Raw genomic sequence first — 18,887 nt, 5'->3', positions numbered from 1 at the left:
TGCGTGACGGTACTTAATGACCGTACGCTCACGAATCCTTCTACTTTCATCCGTACACTTATTTCCGGAGTATCAAGAATATAGAAAAACGATATAAGAATAACAGTTTTGACAAAAATCATCGCAACAAGAAATTATAATTTTATTAAGTGTGAGCAATAGAAAAATCTCGCTTCTTAATTTCCTGTGTGTGTACCTGACAAATGTATTATACATTATTCATTTTTATATTAATACGTCTTTTAAATTTTCAACAGATTTATAACAATTATGCATGTAGATTTTTTCACATACTACCAATTTTCGTGTAATGTAGAATGATATAAAAGTGCGCTAAAAGATTCTTTATGATTCGTAATTTAACATAAATAATTGAGAATTTTCATCAATTGTTCAATTTTATCAATTTTATTAATTGTACCAAAACCAAGATCAATTTCTGCTGGAGATTTAACAGAGAAACGCACTGTTATAAAAATTAATTAAACATGCTTATCAACAAGAAAATATCTTTCTTCCATACTTTTCCATAATTTTCATAATTATTTCTAGTTGTACATTTTTATATGATTGTTATTTTACATATAAAAATCTGTTTTGAGGTCTAATACAGGATAAAAATGTTGCTCTCGGTATTTCCAGTTTTATTATTTTTTATATTTTAAATATTTACTTTATTTCATATTTAACATATTTAACTTAGTACAATATTATAAATCTACGTATGTGATTCTGTTTTCATTTTTCTTTGCAACGCTTCTCTTAAGTGCTTCTTTCCAAACCTTCGAAACTTAAAATTAGGCAAAAGCCTCAATTCACCATTCCAACTTCTCAGCATTTCACATTGCGTTGCAATTAAAATGTCAGGAATTTCTGCAAGAGAATAATACTACGTAACTAATACATAATTACATTAATTATAAATTTATAATAAGCCATTAAAATATATACTATATACCAATTCCACAAGTATTGAACTCTTCTTGTTCTCTTTTTTTGGTCATTCTTATAATATCTTCTCTACTAGCATGTTGTCTATTTCTTCTTCCTATGGAATGCTTCAGAGTAATTTGCTCCAATTCCTCATCATTCCTTCCAATGTACCTTGAAGGAAAATATAGATGTTATGATGTAAACAGACTCGCTCTAACAAACTCATAATTTTATATACGAAAGTCTATCCAAATCTAATCTAAATCTAATCATAAATCTATTTAGAAAAATCCCAAATTTATACAATAAAACTTACTTTAGAAGCAACTCTGCTGTTAATTCTGGAGTATATGGACACACATCAGAAACCATATGCTGCTGCATCCATATCATCTTGTCTGCTATCACATTTTGCTTTATTGAACCACATATCTTAGCTTTTTGTTTCTCCGAGATCCTGAAATCAGTTTGTTACATATCTGACACACATATTTAGAATGTATTTCTGTGTGTATAAGATTTTTTTATAACTCAATTCTCACACAATCACACATTAATATGAAATTTGGCTACATACTTCTTAGTTTTCTTCGCAATTGCAATTGCCTTTCGACTATTTGGGTGCAAAATTTTCTTTGCCTTTGCAATTTCCCTTTGCAAAGCTGCAGACTAAAATTATGAAAAAAATAACATAATAAAGCACTTATGATAAATATATATTTTAGGTTATTAATATAAATTACATATTTTTACCATGTTTCTTGTTGTAATCTGTTTTTCTACGAAGATTTATAAGTATATTGTATTCTTTTTCTAAAGATTTATAAAATTACGATAAATAATTGTTATTAAATTTCAGTAAATAAAATATGTGCATATACAGTTAGCACATATTTCTCTAAGCACGTGCCCAACAAACATCGACAAGAAGCTGACAGTTATGCAGGAGTGACATAACCTCCTTTGAGAATCGAAGGCCCGGGGATAATTGAAGAGTTTTGACATTATCGATGAGTAATGCACTGAAGATAACTGTGGAAATGTTTTATGGAGTCGATCTTGGAGTTGCCTGTTTTACCGATCGTACATTAACGATCGCTTTTAACCAACACTATCGTCACAATGCAACTTCCACTACGTATTGTACTGCTGTACATGTTGGTAATACGCAGCAGATTCGCGGGAAAATTTGTTGCTTGAGAAATACAATTGTCAGTTGAAGATCGGTCTCTGAACATGACATGCTATTGTGATATATCAGCAGTGTAAATATCACAGAAATTATGCCGCGGGTACGTAAAAAAACGTAGCACACTTTATATTAGTATTGTTAGGTTATTTGCCTCGATGCTTTTTGCTTCAATTCTGCTTCAATTCTGCTTGAATCAAATTTGTGATGATGATCATTGTATGATTTTACAGGATATAAGATCTTATTTTACGGTCACATCTCAGAAGAAGAACAGTGAACCCGTTGTACCAAAACCTAAAAAGAGACGTGTTATCTCGTCAGACGAAGATGAGGAAAAACCGAACTCGTCTGTAAAACGTTCCAAGGTATTCTGTCACTTATCTACGTATCCAATACGTATGAGCCAGCGGCACACGGTGCTTGTTTTCGTGCTGGATTTATAGCTAGCATGGAATTGCGACACGCGATTTGTTGCTTGAAATCAGGCAACGAATCGCGTGTCGCAATTTCATGCTAGCTAGAAATCCAGCACAAAAACAAGCACCTTGTGCCACTGGCTTAAATATGCATTATTTTGTTATATTTTGTCATAATTACTGTTGCGTTACTCACAACAGTGCAGAGTATAATTTATCATTTTACGCACAGATTGTACAAAAGATAAAAAAAGTTTCTGCTTTATCTGATTCTGAAGATGACGAAGAGATTGTTCGGAAAGATCAGAAACATTCTAAACAATCGAAAGCAAATAAGGAGAAAGAAAATGGAAAGCAATGTCAAGAGATCTCTTCAAGTGACATCTTTGGTAAAAAGCCAATAACGAGAGTAGAAGAGACCAAAGTGAGCTGGAAGTTGCAGAAAGCGGTAAATATTATATAAGTAAAAATTATATCAGTAAATTTTATAATTTTATTATTAAAGTCTAAATTATATTATAAACTGAAGACTATATACTCTACATATTACAACTGAGCACACATATACATATATGTACATAAGACAGAGTATTATAGGAATCTGAGTTTCACGATGATGATGATTTTGATGCTGTACTTAAACAATTGGATGGTATGGAAGCAGCGAATGCAGTTAAAGATGAAAATAACATGAAAGGTACAGATGTCTCTAAAGATTTCAAGATGCTAAGTCAGACAGGTATATCCAAGCTCAGTTTATTAAGCATTAAAATATCAATACCTGCATTTAATGAAATATGACATTTGCAGAAGTGAAACCTAGTAATAACGAAGACCACAATACCAGCCTGAAAGATTCTCAAAATAAAAGAAATGAAGCAGTCAAAGAGGAAACTAAAGAGACAAAAAAATCTAGTAAAAAATCATCTAATGAAAGTAATAAAGCGCATTCAAACATTGTTACAAGGTCTCCTTTAAAACGGAAATTAGAAGAAGAGGAGAAAGGTAGCTCGAGCTCCAATGACAATTTAGATAGAAATATCAAATATAATAATGCATCTAAGAGATCAAAGTCCAAAAATCTGGAAATTACATCGAAAGTGTCCACGTCGAAAGAAGCTAGAGACGCAAAAAGACGATCACCAGATCGAAAGAAAGCTAAGACCGTGGACTTGTTTGAAGAAAGGGTAGAAAAGAAGAAGCAACGTTCTGCGATGTACGAGAAATACCTTCAGAGAGGTGGCGCCAGAAATCCTGGTTCGAAAGAGATACCTAAGGTAAGAAAATTCATATATAATTTAATTCTTGTTGACTTTTATAGATATAAAAATACAGATGCTCTAACATCTAAAAAACGACAAAGCAAATTTTCTTATTTCTCATCCAGTTTTCTTATTTCAGGGTGCCATAAATTGCTTAGCTGGTGTAACTTTCTTGATTACCGGCGTTTTCGATTCCTTGGAAAGGAACGAGGCTGACGAACTAATACAGAAATATGGCGGTCGTACGGTAAACGCGGTATCGGGGAAAGTCAATTATATCATCGTGGGAGACGAGGCCGGCCCAGCTAAATTGGCGAAGGTACGTTTTCTCGCAAATATTTTGCGTGTACCATCCGTTTCTTTTTTCTTTTCTCATGCAAGGCGGTTTTCAGGCTAGCAGTTTGGGCATTGAACAAATATCTGAGGATGATCTCCTGGAAATGATCCGCACGAGACCGGAAGGTCAAGCCCGAGATATCAAGCCAGCTGCGATGAGAGGCAAACCACATGCGAAAAAAATGTCGAATAAATCTGAGAGCGATAAATCGTCATCACCGTACAAAACGGAAACGTCTTCACCTGAGAAAGTAGAAACGCCATCATCTTCGTCAGGAAAGACAAAAACGTTATCGCCATCAACACAGAGTTCAAGTACAAGCAGTAATTCTCAGGAGGTAAAGTATCTAGACATTAATCTGACACGGATATATGCGCATGCAAATATACTCAATGAAATCTGTTTACATGTAATTTTATTTATTTTCTCTTAAGAAAACCACAAGTGTTGGCTCGCAACCTTTAGTCGAGAAGTACAGACCCAGGACAATGAAGCAGATTATAGGTCAGCAAGGAGATAAAAGCAGCGCGAATAACCTGTACGTATGGCTGCGCGACTGGCACAAAAATCGTCAGGATCCAAAATTCAAGGACGGCAGTACGTAAGCAATGTGCATATACAAGCACTAATCACGTTCTTAGTAAACGGCGATCGAGATGGAGGAAATGAATTTAATGAATTTTGCTTTCTGTTTTAATAGCCGGTAAACAAACGCATGGACAGAGTTTCAAAGCTGCATTGCTGTCCGGCCCGCCAGGTGTTGGCAAAACGACGACCGCGCAGGTTGTTTGTAGGGAGCTGGGCTACGATCTTGTAGAATTCAACGCCTCCGACACAAGAAACAAGACGCTGCTGAAGGAAGAAGTCTCGGGATTGTTATCCAATACTACAATAAAAGGTTACGTTACAGGTGGGTACATGATTGAAATTTCGGGAGAAACCGTATTAGACTTTCTGCTTCACGCTGTTAATATTACAGGTGCTAAACAGAAAATTACGAACAAACACGTACTGCTAATGGACGAGGTAGATGGTATGGCCGGCAACGAGGATCGCGGTGGCCTGCAGGAATTAGTTAGTTTGATGAAGAACACGGAGGTACCGATTATCTGCATATGCAATGATCGATTTAACACGAAGGTGAAGACTATCGCCACGCACAGTTACGACTTGAGGTTTTCCAAGCTCAGAGTGGAACAGATCAGGGTACGGTTTACGCGATCTAAATTTACCATTATTCTATCGCGATGATTAATAAAATGTCTTATGTGATTCGATTTTTTTCTACAGAGTTCCATGAAATCCCTGTGCTATAAAGAGAGCATCAAGATTTCGACGGAAGACCTGGATCGCCTGATCGAGTCGACAAATCATGATATTAGACAAGTGATAAATCATTTGGAATTTTTGGGTTCGCCCAGTCAGACGACCCACGTTGAGAAGACCGACAGGAAACACGCGAACAAGAATTTCAAACTTGGTCCCTTCGATGTCGTAAAAATGGCGTTCAATGCGCAAGAGCAGAAAAATATGAGTCTCAACGATAAAATTGGCCTATACTTTCACGATTACAATATCGCTCCCCTTTTCGTGCAAGAAAATTACTTGGGAGTCAGATTATCCCAAGTGTCGACGTAAGTTGATTGTTCTTCTCTGTCTTTTTTTTTTATGAAGACACGAACTAATGGATCTTGCTGTCCTTGCAGTACCGAGAGGCTGCAGAGAATTGCCAACGCGGCCGATAGCATATCTCAGGGAGATCTCGTCGAGAAAGTAATGAGAAGCAACATGATGTGGAGTCTGCTCCCGTTGCATGCTTGCTTCTCGTTCGTTATACCGAGCAGTGAGATGTCAGGAGGTCTCGATGCGCTAGTACGATTCCCGAGCTGGTTCGGGCGAAATTCTAAAGCGACGAGATTTAATAGGTATTATATAGTTTACCAATTTTCATTAACACTTGGCAGGATGTTAATTTAAAGTGCTGTTATTTCAATTAAAATCCCGTAGCAGTGTTTTACTCGTTTTTGCAAGAAAGAATATCATTTCCAGATTGATGCAAGAATTAACGACGCACACGCGATTGGCCACAGGCTCGAGCAAAGATGCCTTGAACATGGATTACATGGTGCACATCCGAAACGCCGTCACGAGACCGTTGATAAATAACGGTACCGATGGTATAGAAGAAGCAATTAATGTCATGGGAAAGTATCATCTAACGAGGTTCGTATTTGATTTTCACAATAAATGCATTAAAAAAATAATATGTACTGATACTCTGTTGATATTTAATTTCTATCTTTACAGAGAGGACTTGGATTCGATCATAGAGATTTCTCAATGGCCAGGAGTTCGCGATCCTACGAGTAATCTTGATAGCAAGGTATGTGCAACATTAATAAATATTAGATTGTAACGAAAGTTCGTAGCGTTGTTTAATTTTTTTTTAATGAAAAAAAGATGACAAATTTTTTTTATGAAATTGTTATGATTGCAGGTAAAAGCAGCATTTACGCGAGCATATCAAAAAAATCCGCCTATGCTACCGTATGCAATTAGCAGCAATGCTACGGCAAAGAAAAGATCTACACAGAGCGACGACCTCCCAGAAGAAGAAGAAGAAGAAGACGAAGAGGAGAATGACGACATCGAAGCCGACAAAATGATTAAGGTAATATCGAAAATTATTTTTGTGATTTCATCGCAATAAATCATTTTTACGAAAGAAAAGGAGGGAAAGAAAACTGACGTTACGAAAATGTGTTTTAGGCAAAGAAACCTACTGCTGCTAGCTCTAGCAAAGCAGCCAGTACATCGAAGAGAAATGGCGAACGAACTAAACGTGGAAGAGGACGCGGCAAAATGAAATAGAAGACAATAGTGAAGAATGGAATGTAAATTTTATTTAGAAAAAGGTGGGATGACGTTAATACATCGCGAGCTCTCGCATATTATTTCTTCGAATCGATGAGTTTTTACATGATCGTAAAATAATTTGTATCACTTGCTAAATTTATATGATGCGTGGTCGACGCAGTGATTTTTAAATGTTGCCATCTCGCTTGCTCTCGTTTACTCTTCAAAATATATCATTATTCTTCCATATCGTTGATAAATTATTGCGAAGGTTCATCCGTGACTCCAAGTTCTCCTCTCGTCTGCACGCATTCTAAAATGAAAGAACAATCACAGTGATACGCATTGAATGTTATAAATGTAGATAGCCAAGATATTTATCTTTCATACTATATATATGAGTAATGAAGTCTTAATTTCTCTGTACAATTGCTTAGCGCCAATACATACGCTTAGTACTGGGCTTCCACCCGATGTACTCGTTCGTTTTCTTATTTTCCTCTGTCAACCAATCGATCAATGGCTTGAAGTATTCTAGAAGCCCGGCCGAGTCCATTTGCCTTTGTCCTGCAATCTTTTCCATTGCGTCCGGCCATGGTTTCGACGAACCCAATTCCAGCATAGATCTAACGTAAAATATGATCATTGTCTCAACTTGTGCCAAATTATCATCATAATACATGCAATGCACTGAACGTACTTCAACAGATTTCCTGCATCCTTGTTGTCATAGATATCGCACTGACTCAACAGGTTCGCATCCGGATTCTTCGGATCGTATTGCTTCGCCTTGGTGCACAGTGCCTTGTGGAACTGGAACTGTATCACGAAGCTTACGTAGTATCTTATGTACTCGACATCCGCGATTATGTGATACTTCGAGCCGGGGTCGAAATCTTCCTCCGACCTGTCCACCGGTGGTTCGATGCCTTGATACTCCTCCGCGAGCGACCACCTTGAGGCAAATGAGAATACCAATTTTCTCAGTGTATTCTTCAAATCTAAAAGTCTGAATTCTCGATAACGAAAGAAATCACTGCGCCCTGTCAAGGGCGATAGGGCTGAGAAGAAGAAGAATCTACCATGTAAGATACTGACCAGTCACAATTGTAATTATCGGGCGTGACTTTCCCTTGGAACACGTTCCAGCGCCATCGATCCATCATGTAAGCGAACGGCAAGAAGGCGATCTTGTCGAGGCTCTTCACGTAGAGATGATTCAGCAGTGCCTCCGGATCGGTCGATTCGTCCTGCAATAGACCGATCTTCTTGAGATGACTGGGAGTGGATGCGCTGAGGGAGATGACGTCGCCGACCGCCTCGTGGAAACCGGGGTTCGCGCCTTCCTTGAACACGGTAGGCTGATTCTTGTACTGCAGGTAGTACTCGACGTGGCCCATCTCGTGGTGCGCCGTCAAGAGATCCTCCATATTGATGCGCGTGCACTGCTTGATCCTGAAGTCCTTACCGTCGTAGAAGTCCCACGCGCTCGCGTGACAGATCATGTCCACGTCCTTCTGTTTCGTCAGGATCGATCTCTCCCAAAAGGTATCCGGCATAGCGGACAGATTGATGGACTTGAAGAAGCTCTCGGCGAGGCGGAAGATACTTGTTGCGTTGTAGCCTGCACACACGGAGCAACGGAACGTTGAGATTTCACATAGGAAGTGATCGCGATTCAGCAAATTATCACCTCGAGGTAGACGTACCTTGCTCGACCAGGGCGGCGGAAACGTCGGGCAATTGCTTCCCCGGGAACGGTGTGGTGAAGTCCGCGATGTTCGACCACGTTTGTGCCCAGGTGTTGCCTAACAGATGCGCCGGAATCGGGCCGTCCTTGGAGACGATGTCCTCGCCGTACTTCTTCCTGAGCTCGCGCCGCACGTAAGCGTGCAGCTGTAGATACAGCGGCTTCAATTGCTGCCAGAGATTCTCTGCAGAGGTTTCGACATTTTTTTATCAATATTTTGTTCCACGCAGATATATTATCAGAAATGATGATCTTACCGATTTGCTCGGGGAAATCGTCGGCCTCGTAGTCTTTCATCCAGTACGCGGCGTAATCGGAGAAGTTGTTAAGCTTCGCCGCGACGTTGGCCAGCTCGACGTATCTGGGAAATAGTGACTTGACCTTCTCACCCGAGGCCTTCCTCCATTCCACCCAAATATGTTTTAGCTCTTTAGGATCGCGGCTACGCATCAGGATCTCCGTGATCTCTGGCTCGAGCGCGAGATCGCATTTCGTTTTGTTCTTGTAATCGCAGATCTTTGCGGTGCTGTAGATCTTCTCCATCTTGTTGACCGTCATCTCGAACTCCTTGTACATCTACAATTACATTTCACTTCGTGGTAGCTTCGTAATTGTACCCTCGCAATTTTCAGTCAGCTAGTACTTGTTTGCAGACGCTAATATCGAAAACGATCACTGCGATCACTACGAAAAGAAATTCACGGGAATTTTATTATTCTCTCTTTACAAAACCGGTTTCTCATTCCTTAAATCGGAGATTATTCGCGAGAGTGATCACTTGAAGTTAGAACTTTGGTTTCCCGTAATTTGAATTTCCTTCTCTGTCGCTCGTTCTTTTTCTTCTCACAGAGCTTATGATTAATAACTGAAATGTCAATGTCGATTTGTCAATTTATATTTTTATATCCTTACGTCCTCAGGGAGCGCTGAGATGCCAAGTATGCCAAGCTTGTTGAATTGCCTTCTGATGTTCTCATCCTTTAAATCTCTCCAAGGAAAGGCATTTACTTCCTGAGCGATCTCCTTGCTGACACGCGCCGCCTCCGCAGATACGTTCAGCTTCTTCGCTAGATTCTCGTCGGTCAGATTTGACGCGTAGTCCCATCCGGCGAGGCTTTGCTTGTTATTCCATTCCGCATACTGCGCATCGAGACGTTTCAACATGTCCTTAGCATTTTTTAGGACATCTTCAGCAACCTGAGGATTTTCAGTGGCACTTGCTGAATCCTCCCCCGTTGGGGTGGCTGCAGTCAAAGCTACAACTGCTGCTACCAAGAGTCTGATAACATAATGATGTAACGTGTTTTATTAAGAACTTTAATAATATTGATTATAGTTTAATTACTTATTATATGTTTACTAATAATTAGAGGGATTGTAAATAATATGATATCTTTTAATCTTCTTAAGTTTTTGAAAACAAGATATGAAGATATTTTATAAGAAAATCTGAGATTGTTATCAGTTATTGTATTAGTTAAACGATAACTGATTACTCTAGAATAAAAATTATGGCGGTACAAAATACTTCGCAAAAAAAATATATAATATTATTTGCTTCGTGTGATAACTATAATATTATCCAAGTATAATATTACATACACTCATAGTACGTATTCATATTCATATAATATTATACATTCGTTGTGATAAACATTTATCATAATACTATTTTAAGAAAAATATCAGTGGTGGAATGTTTTATATTCTATTCGAATAGCAATTTTTATTTTATTCAGCACTATTATAAGTATACTTTATATACGAATTTTTTCTATTGAGACAAAATATTGAACGCCTCTAGTGAATATTGGAAATGTTAAAAACTGTCTTGGACTGAAAAATCTAAGGTTCTATTAAAATAAAATTGTTCAATGTAACGCGATACTGAATGACGCCGCGAGGTCGAGGCAAGTAACGCGATTTGAAAGTCTCGCTGTGGCGCGAAGTACACGTCCGGCAAATTAACTCGTTAGACCGTGAGTGATCGTCAACGTACATCCGGAGATATTCTACGTAAATACCGGCAACGAAACCTCACTCATATAACAGCTGCATTGAAAGTGGATAATCACTTATTTCTTAAAGTCTCTCACTTAGGATGAGAGCGACAGCACAATTGACTGACATTAAATCAATATTCTATGAAACGAGGTATTGATGGAGAGACATTTATTTCATATGAAACAACTGTAATAAATGTTTACATATCATTAATAATAATTTGGGAAAATATAATTATGTAATTTATTCTATAGTTTTATTATGACGTATTTTTCTCATATTAATTCTCACGGGATTGTCGATCATTATATCACGTTTGCTTTTATAACGATCGAATGGATATAGCAATAATCGATTAACAAGATACTTACAGGCGCAGCATATTGACTCGCCGATCTCTCACAGTCTTACGAAATAATTCGATTTTAGTGACGGAGTCCAAGAGCAACTTTCACAAGTCCTTCCGCTATCGCAGCTATACAACGATAAACCGCCTCCCGACCACCGACTGACCTCCGTCAGCGAGATACGATAACTTTTATGCAATCTCCCCACCTCGCCTCCACCACCTGATCTCCTCTGTAGACTCTTCTGTAGACTCCAATAAATTCAAACGCGATCCTGGATCCTCGACTCGTCCTGCTGTTTGTCACCGCGTTGCTGCAAATTTAAGTCTTCGATCCGATCCTCGATCGTGACGCACGATCCTCGGCAATCTTCATGCGTCTCAACTTCGTGTCGATTGTTTGTTAATGAGTGCGTTCAGGAGACACAACCGTTGTACGAAAGTTGGATAAATTGTTTCCTGAATAATTCCGCTGATTGAGCGCATTTGCGACATGTTCATGAGCGAACGCTATTTTTATGAACAATTTATAACTTCGCTCATTTTTCGCACAGTAAGCACTCATGCAATAGTTGCACCAACAAATTGGTGCCTCCTGAACGCACTCAATATTTAAATTGAGAGGAGTACGTAGTGGAAAAAGATGAATCGGCATTCTGGAATCTGTAATAGGAAAAATGATAAATTAGAAGCTCTGCAGACTGGCTCATTGATGTCATCTATGTTAGCTAAGTGTCATTTGGTAAATTTAAAAATATGAAGCATTTTTGTTTTCCGTCGCGCGAAATTCTCTTTTGCATTTTGCTATCATAGTCGTAATGCAATTGCTTGGATACGAAATGATAAACCTCGAATCGATAAGTTCTGTTTCACGTACGTTTGTACATGATACCATTATCGTAATGAAAAACCGAAGTGAGCCTTGGGGAAAACATACTGTGACAGAAATTTTTACAAGGCCTCGCCACTTTCGCATCTTTCGCATTGTTTATCTCCGTGAGCTGAAACTAAAGAGCCGATGGCTCGGCATTAATAATCCACGATACAAAAGTATATGCCTGACCAGTTTTACATTCTGAACTCGTGGAAGCGAGCGTCCTTGCAGCACGCGCGCCCGTGCAATGTCCTCCGATTCTTTTCGCCTCACTGCTGGTACTTCTTCGAGTCGAGGACACGACCTGGACGCGATATCGATCCAAGGGCTCGCGATCCTCCAGGCTTACGATCGTAGAATAAAAGATTGCTCATCGCGCAAAATTTCGGAGATGGTCACGCATTTGTATTCAGCGAGACTTAAACTGGATTCCACACATACACACACACACACAGATAAATCTGAAAGATATATTTTTTTACATTAACTTAGAACATCCAGCTATATCGGAATGCGCCGCGCCATCAGGATTATCGCCGATGTATTCTCAATTAAAAAAAAATTAAGACAGTAGAACGTATTCGTAGCAATATCGGTGTCGCCAATGGAGAGCCATAAGAATGTCATAAAATAAATTAACGGTATGCCTCGAGTTGTATATTCTCCGACCGCAAGCGTAAATAACTTCTTCAGCCGAGAAATTAAAATCGTTGACAATTCTTAGCCGTCATCTAAAAATACGAGACACAAAAAATCGTGCTACAGAAGGAGTTAACTGACTCTACCAACAAAACATGATGGTCAGGAGGATTGTTCAGGAACAGAATACATTTATTACGAGTAGAGGACTTCACTCTCATATAATACAAGTGACACGTGTAATCAGGATTTTATTCGGCGTGAAAGACGTGTGCTATGACTCATCTCATTGTCGCGTTTCCGACGTTTTTGCCGTTTCCTATTAGTTGAAACTACTGCATCCGTGAATTCGTCTCGCATCGGAGAACATTTAGCAAGGCTGCAACAGATTTCACAAAGGTTTAATCTACAAAATCTCTAAAAAAAACTCTAGTCATATTATTATTATCTACGATTTCTTATGTTTCATTCTCTAACAGTTCATTAATCTGTCATGTCATTCAATAAGTCGGACAAACTGATTGATTCGAAGGCGAGGGAAGCCGTGATATCTTAACGTAAGGCTTTCAACGTGAATGCAAGAAATGATAAAAATCATAAATAAGATACATTCCAACAGCGAGATTAGATATCGATATCCTTTCAGTTTCATCTTTCATTACTGATAAAAGAAGAAATGATATCAGGGAAACTTCATATCGAATGAGAAATCTGAAATCACTTCTTCTTACCAATGCAGTGATTAGTCTCGTTCTCATACGTTTCACCAGTTTCACCGTCCGTCGAGTGGATTAAAGCAGAGATTAAATAAATCGACCAAATCTATTCTTAGTTAGATTCCTCCGTTTTACTTTTTCTCGTCGAAACAAGAGTGAATTATCATGCGCGAAGCACGCGTAGCGCTACGTTACGTGCACGAATAAATTAAATGCCAATTGGCAATATGTCCAAATAATTGGGAGCACAGTCATGGCCACGTGAGTGGTGAAAAGCCGTGATATTCAGAAGATCTTGCCGATCACGAGAAAAGAATGCCGCGAGAAAATTAAGAAAAATCCGTGAATTCGCGATGCGCGACGAGCAGAAAGTATGCCTCCCGTCTCTTTCTATTTTTTGTCGTAAATCCTTCGTGCTTCAAACTGTTTCGTGTCGGAGTAGTATACCGTCTCGCGTTAATACCCTGATTTGGCTATGAGTGGATATTTTCAGGAGTGCCGCGAGGCGTCGGGGATTTCCGACGTACGCCAAAAGCAACTCAGTAGCCAGAATGACCACGAAAAGTCAGAACCAAAGAAGAAGAAAACAATGCGCTACCATGAAGAGTGCTATCCGTTGTGCTCGCTGTTATACTCTTATTAAGCATGTCGCCAATTCCGACGTTTTATTCCCGGAATTGCTCTTTATTTTTTAGCTGCAATCTTATAAATAAAACGAAAATTATTTATATATTTATTAAATAGTATCACAGAATATTTTATGATAGTATTATTATAGAGATTATATTATATAGAATTCTATACTAATATTATAGAATACTAAAAGGATAAAGAAATTCCCTTTCCCGGCAAATGTTTTTCAAGAAGTGCAAATTTTTTTCTTCATTTTAAAAAGACAATTTTATTTTCGTTATCCAAATATTCAACAGAATCTTTGCTTCACGTTTCGCACCTACCTTTCACAGAAAATTGAACGTTTGCAACTGCGCAGTCACTCTGCGCAATATCCAATTAAGGGTCTTTTTCCAAAAAGATCTAATCACAGATATGTTATCTCTCTATGACTTGCAAGTAGACAAAGAGCAGATGACTGCAGAAGACGATGAGCAACAACTCGCGTTAATGTCCAGATTAGGAGATGCCGGCCGTTCTACGGGGATTTCCAAGAGAGTATGAACAAGAAGAAGATGAAGAAGAAGAAGAAGACGACGAAAAGGAAGACGAAGGAGGAAGAAGAGGAAAACGATGATGACGACGATGACGAGAAACGACGCGTCGCGGCGCGCAAACGGCGTTGCGGCCGTTCTTACCCAAAGACGCTCTCGAGTCAGACGTCGTGGCCATCCGGGCTTCCTGGTCGCGTACCACCACCCGCATGCCCAGGCTCGAGGCGTGGGCAGTGTTGTTGGCCAGCCCTGGAGGCGTCCCGCGTGCCCATCTTGGGTAGCGTCGCGCATTGCGAGCAGACGTTATATCTGGCGTCGCGGCGCCCTCGAGCCTCAGCCGCTCCTCAGCCGCCCGTCAATTCACAACTCACCCCCACGGTTAGTAAGTCCGCGAATCCGTCCTCTTCATCTGTGCTCACAATTCGCGTGTTCGTAGCGGGAGCTAGAAGTGTCGACGATAATCGAATTGAGAATTCGAGAGGAAAGAAAAGTGGAGACGCGTTAGTGTGTAAAATCGAAAGATTCGATCGTAAGGGTTGATTTCACTCGATTGTGGGCTCAATCTCACGCGATACTAAGCAGCTGGATAAGAAGTAGATCGGATTCATTTCGAGAGTGGATTGAAACGTCAACTGGAATAACGTGGTGCCATGATTTTGTACTACATTTGCGAGGATCGTTAAAACAATTTGCATAAATTAAAAAATAGTTTGCGGCGGCCAATTACGTAAACTTTGTATTACTCGTTAATACACGCTGTTTTCTTTGAATCTGAATTAAATTTAATTTTTTAATTGTTACTGTTTGAAAAAAAGGTTGTTTTACTCGATGTGTTTTATCTCGCAAGAAGATTAGCTTGTTAAAAAGTTAATAAGAACAAAAGTTAATAAAACACTAAAATTAAATAAAATTATTGAGTACGTATATTTTTAAACGAATGGAATACGTAAAATTATTATAAACTTGCAAAAAAAATTAATTTACAATAAAATCGACGTTTAATTTTCAATTATTGCTCTAATAATAGATGAACGAGCTCAATTTGCACGATCAACTTTTTCTTACAGAGAAACTAAAGCAGCAGCAAAATGTGTGACGACGAAGTAGCCGCCCTCGTCGTAGACAATGGCTCCGGCATGTGCAAGGCCGGTTTCGCCGGAGATGACGCTCCCCGCGCCGTCTTCCCCTCGATCGTCGGTCGCCCCAGACATCAGGGTGTGATGGTCGGTATGGGTCAGAAAGACAGCTACGTCGGTGATGAGGCCCAGAGCAAGAGAGGTATCCTGACTCTGAAATACCCGATCGAGCACGGTATCATCACCAACTGGGATGACATGGAGAAGATCTGGCACCACACCTTCTACAATGAATTGCGTGTTGCCCCCGAGGAACACCCAGTCCTTCTTACCGAAGCGCCCCTCAACCCGAAAGCTAATCGTGAGAAGATGACGCAGATCATGTTCGAAACTTTCAACAGCCCGGCCATGTACGTCGCCATCCAGGCCGTCCTTTCCCTGTACGCCTCTGGTCGTACCACCGGTATCGTCTTGGACTCTGGTGACGGTGTCTCTCACACCGTACCCATCTACGAAGGTTACGCCCTTCCTCATGCCATCCTCCGTCTGGACTTGGCTGGTCGCGATCTTACCGACTATCTCATGAAGATCCTCACCGAGAGAGGCTACAGCTTCACCACCACGGCTGAGCGAGAAATCGTTCGCGACATCAAGGAGAAACTCTGCTACGTCGCCCTGGACTTTGAACAGGAAATGGCCACCGCTGCCGCCAGCACCTCTCTCGAGAAGAGCTACGAGTTGCCTGATGGTCAGGTCATCACCATTGGTAACGAGAGGTTCCGCACGCCTGAGGCGCTCTTCCAACCATCCTTCCTGGGTATGGAATCCTGCGGTATTCACGAGACTGTCTACAACTCCATCATGAAGTGCGACGTCGATATCCGTAAGGACCTGTATGCCAACAATGTCCTGTCCGGTGGTACCACCATGTACCCCGGTATTGCCGATCGTATGCAGAAGGAAATCACTGCTCTCGCACCTTCAACCATCAAGATCAAGATTATCGCTCCTCCCGAGAGGAAGTACTCCGTATGGATCGGTGGTTCCATCCTGGCCTCCCTGTCCACCTTCCAACAGATGTGGATCTCCAAACAAGAATACGATGAATCCGGTCCCGGCATTGTCCACCGCAAATGCTTCTAAACGCATCTTTAAACGATCATCGACGCAACGGCGCAATCTTCGAAAGAACATCGTCTTACCTCGGGGAGAAGGAGCATCTATCATGCTCTTCTACCCCGAGCAATCAAGCTGCTACGAAAAAACATCAGAGCATTATCATCATCGACTTTTGGTCATCATTGGATCTCATGGAATCGTCATCGTTGCGGTCTCGCTCGTTGTTGCGAAAACAACGACGGGCTGGCTGATCATCCTGGTCGCTACAGTCTTTACTAAAGCTGCATGCGACACCATCATTGCTCACTTGGCGTTATCATTACGGCCGAGGTAGCGGTCGGCGGGATTGGCTCTCGTCACAGGACTTCGCCCGTGGTAGCCTGGACGTTGTCGAGCGTTGTCGTGAAAAGATATTTGTGGAGGCATACTACCAAGTGCATCTTTCGATCACGAAAGGGACATTCTGGGCAGACGCAAAAATACGCGGGGATCTCAACAGGCTGTGCTCGACAACGAGATTTCGAGACTACTTCGGGAAGGCCGCGCTCTTATTTACTGTCGTACGAGCGTCCTTTACCACCGTCCGAGAAATCAATTGTCTCGCAATACGTACTACATATAATAATTATGTCTAGTCTGCTAACCAAAGCAACTAAGTTTTACCAATGTACTTCTATACTTTAATTTATTTTGTAAATATTATACATTATGTTACTATATTGTTATACGATATGTCAAAGTCAACCCTCAAATACACATTATCTCACGCTACTGCCGCTATTATTATGTAACCTTTTATATCATCTTGTCTGAATTTTGGGTTTGATTTATTTCTGTCCTAGGCGTAACGTCAAGTTCCTTGTTAGAGACATCCTCGTATTTTCACTTTCCCCTATCTCTTTAAAACACTGCTTTCATCTATACAACACATCAGTATGTAGCAACGCGAATTTTTAAGCGAATTCTACCTAAAGACATTATTTTTACTTTTGCATTCGTAAACGTTCAAGCTAAAAATAAGAGAATAATGTTTTTAAAGGATGTTCAAAGATAAATAAATTTCAGACTTTCACCTTTTGTTTTTTTTTATCAATTAAGAAAATTTGTCCGAAGAAAAAGTCGTTCAAAGAAGAAATTCTTGCATTTCTTAAACTGTCTCAGGTATCGTTATAGCACGTGAATATCGCCACGCCAAGCATTCTAACGTTTCACGATTATGTTAGCGTTTTCGCACCACTCCTGCATCCAAATTTGTCTTCGATCGTGGCGAAGTAGCGGCCGGCGTAATTTTAAAATAACCCTTATCGTTATGTATACAGTATGTAGAGCCGCGATGAATAACCTTGGCCCAATACGATTCGTTCTATTCTAAATTAATTCTCTCTATATTATTTTTTCCTTCCTCTTGCCAAAATTCTGTAATTTTCGCGCTTCGTTTTCGTGTTCATTTGCTCGCAGATCATCGATCGTTTACTCGAGAGAGACGAAGAGACACACAAACTCGCTTCTGAATTCTCGCCATGAATTGTCTCATGAGGTTTTTCGCAGTTATCGTTTGAAGAAGACTTTCACAGACGCGTTTAAGCGCTCCATTGATATTCAGGGACGGGAATCTCTGCGATAAAAGCTAAGAAGCTACGGTTTATTTCGGTCGCATCACGTAATCTTCAAATACTTCTGCTACCTTGATATCCGCTGAATATGATTCTTGTTTCTATCAAAGCTTTCCCTTCCGCTTTTTATTCACGGATATATGACCGGATTATCTGTTTCAACAGAATTATATTTTGCAGGGAGATTTCATGTTACGTACGGAAACTGTGATTGTAAAATTCTAAGTTTGAATTTTATTAATAAAAATATATGATCGAAATATCGAAATTTTTTTAGTGATTTTTCTCTATTTAAATCGCAACTCACGTTACAGCCTATATGTGACCCGTAGAACTTGGGTTATGAACTAAAAGTTTAGCTAGTAGAGAAAAAGACGAAAAAGAAGATAGGCTCTCAGAATCTAATGGAATTTAATAGAAACATTTTTATATTATCTTATCTTATTTTATCTCAATTTAAAAATAAATTAAGATAAAATAAATTGAGATAAAATCTTTTATTTGAGATAAGATAATTTATTTTTAAATTGAGATAAGAATCTCATTTTGATTTTACATTCTCAACAGTCTCGGAAGAGCAACGATGCA

At 39.7% G+C, this 18,887-nt stretch overlaps 4 protein-coding genes across 5 annotated transcripts; 2 read left to right on the top strand and 2 right to left on the bottom strand.

Moving 5' to 3' along the window:
* Nucleotides 1–392: 392 nt before the first annotated feature.
* On the bottom strand, nt 393–1,894 carry LOC105277427 (translation machinery-associated protein 16). Its single transcript, XM_011335816.3, has 5 exons — nt 1,687–1,894; nt 1,511–1,602; nt 1,250–1,390; nt 959–1,104; nt 393–873 (listed from the first exon to the last, which is right to left on the bottom strand). Exons 1-5 carry the CDS (start codon nt 1,687–1,689, stop codon nt 719–721), a joined length of 537 nt encoding a protein of 178 aa, XP_011334118.1. The 5' UTR covers nt 1,690–1,894; the 3' UTR covers nt 393–718.
* A 143-nt stretch (nt 1,895–2,037) lies between these two features.
* Nucleotides 2,038–7,243, top strand: LOC105277580 (replication factor C subunit 1). 2 transcript variants are annotated; one of them, XM_011336058.3, is made up of 16 exons: nt 2,038–2,225; nt 2,356–2,490; nt 2,774–2,989; nt 3,139–3,280; nt 3,352–3,818; nt 3,943–4,122; nt 4,196–4,477; nt 4,575–4,737; nt 4,841–5,050; nt 5,120–5,346; nt 5,431–5,774; nt 5,847–6,065; nt 6,190–6,363; nt 6,448–6,523; nt 6,638–6,811; nt 6,910–7,243. In XM_011336058.3, exons 1-16 carry the CDS (start codon nt 2,217–2,219, stop codon nt 7,009–7,011), a joined length of 3,120 nt encoding a protein of 1,039 aa, XP_011334360.1. In that variant the 5' UTR covers nt 2,038–2,216; the 3' UTR covers nt 7,012–7,243. The 2 variants fall into 2 exon arrangements, with proteins under 2 accessions (XP_011334360.1, XP_026824517.1); XM_026968716.1 differs by lacking the exon at nt 2,038–2,225 and having other exon boundaries at nt 2,355–2,490; nt 2,820–2,989.
* Nucleotides 7,022–11,263, bottom strand: LOC105277505 (angiotensin-converting enzyme). The gene is made up of 8 exons (XM_011335932.3): nt 11,122–11,263; nt 9,659–10,025; nt 9,004–9,322; nt 8,706–8,930; nt 8,095–8,620; nt 7,697–7,951; nt 7,447–7,622; nt 7,022–7,309 (listed from the first exon to the last, which is right to left on the bottom strand). The coding sequence occupies exons 1-8, from the start codon at nt 11,130–11,132 to the stop codon at nt 7,257–7,259; spliced, it is 1,932 nt and encodes a 643-aa protein (XP_011334234.1). The 5' UTR covers nt 11,133–11,263; the 3' UTR covers nt 7,022–7,256.
* Nucleotides 11,264–14,790: 3,527 nt separating this feature from the next.
* Nucleotides 14,791–16,832, top strand: LOC105277700 (actin-5, muscle-specific). The gene is made up of 2 exons (XM_011336315.3): nt 14,791–14,869; nt 15,559–16,832. Exon 2 carries the CDS (start codon nt 15,580–15,582, stop codon nt 16,708–16,710), a length of 1,131 nt encoding a protein of 376 aa, XP_011334617.2. The 5' UTR covers nt 14,791–14,869; nt 15,559–15,579; the 3' UTR covers nt 16,711–16,832.
* The last annotated feature ends 2,055 nt before the right edge of the window (nt 16,833–18,887 follow it).

Source organism: Ooceraea biroi, chromosome 3 (assembly GCF_003672135.1).
Source record: "Ooceraea biroi isolate clonal line C1 chromosome 3, Obir_v5.4, whole genome shotgun sequence".
NCBI classification, from domain to species: domain Eukaryota; kingdom Metazoa; phylum Arthropoda; class Insecta; order Hymenoptera; family Formicidae; genus Ooceraea; species Ooceraea biroi.
The sequence above is the reverse complement of the archived record's forward strand: the minus strand, read 5'-3'. Positions and strand labels throughout refer to the sequence as shown.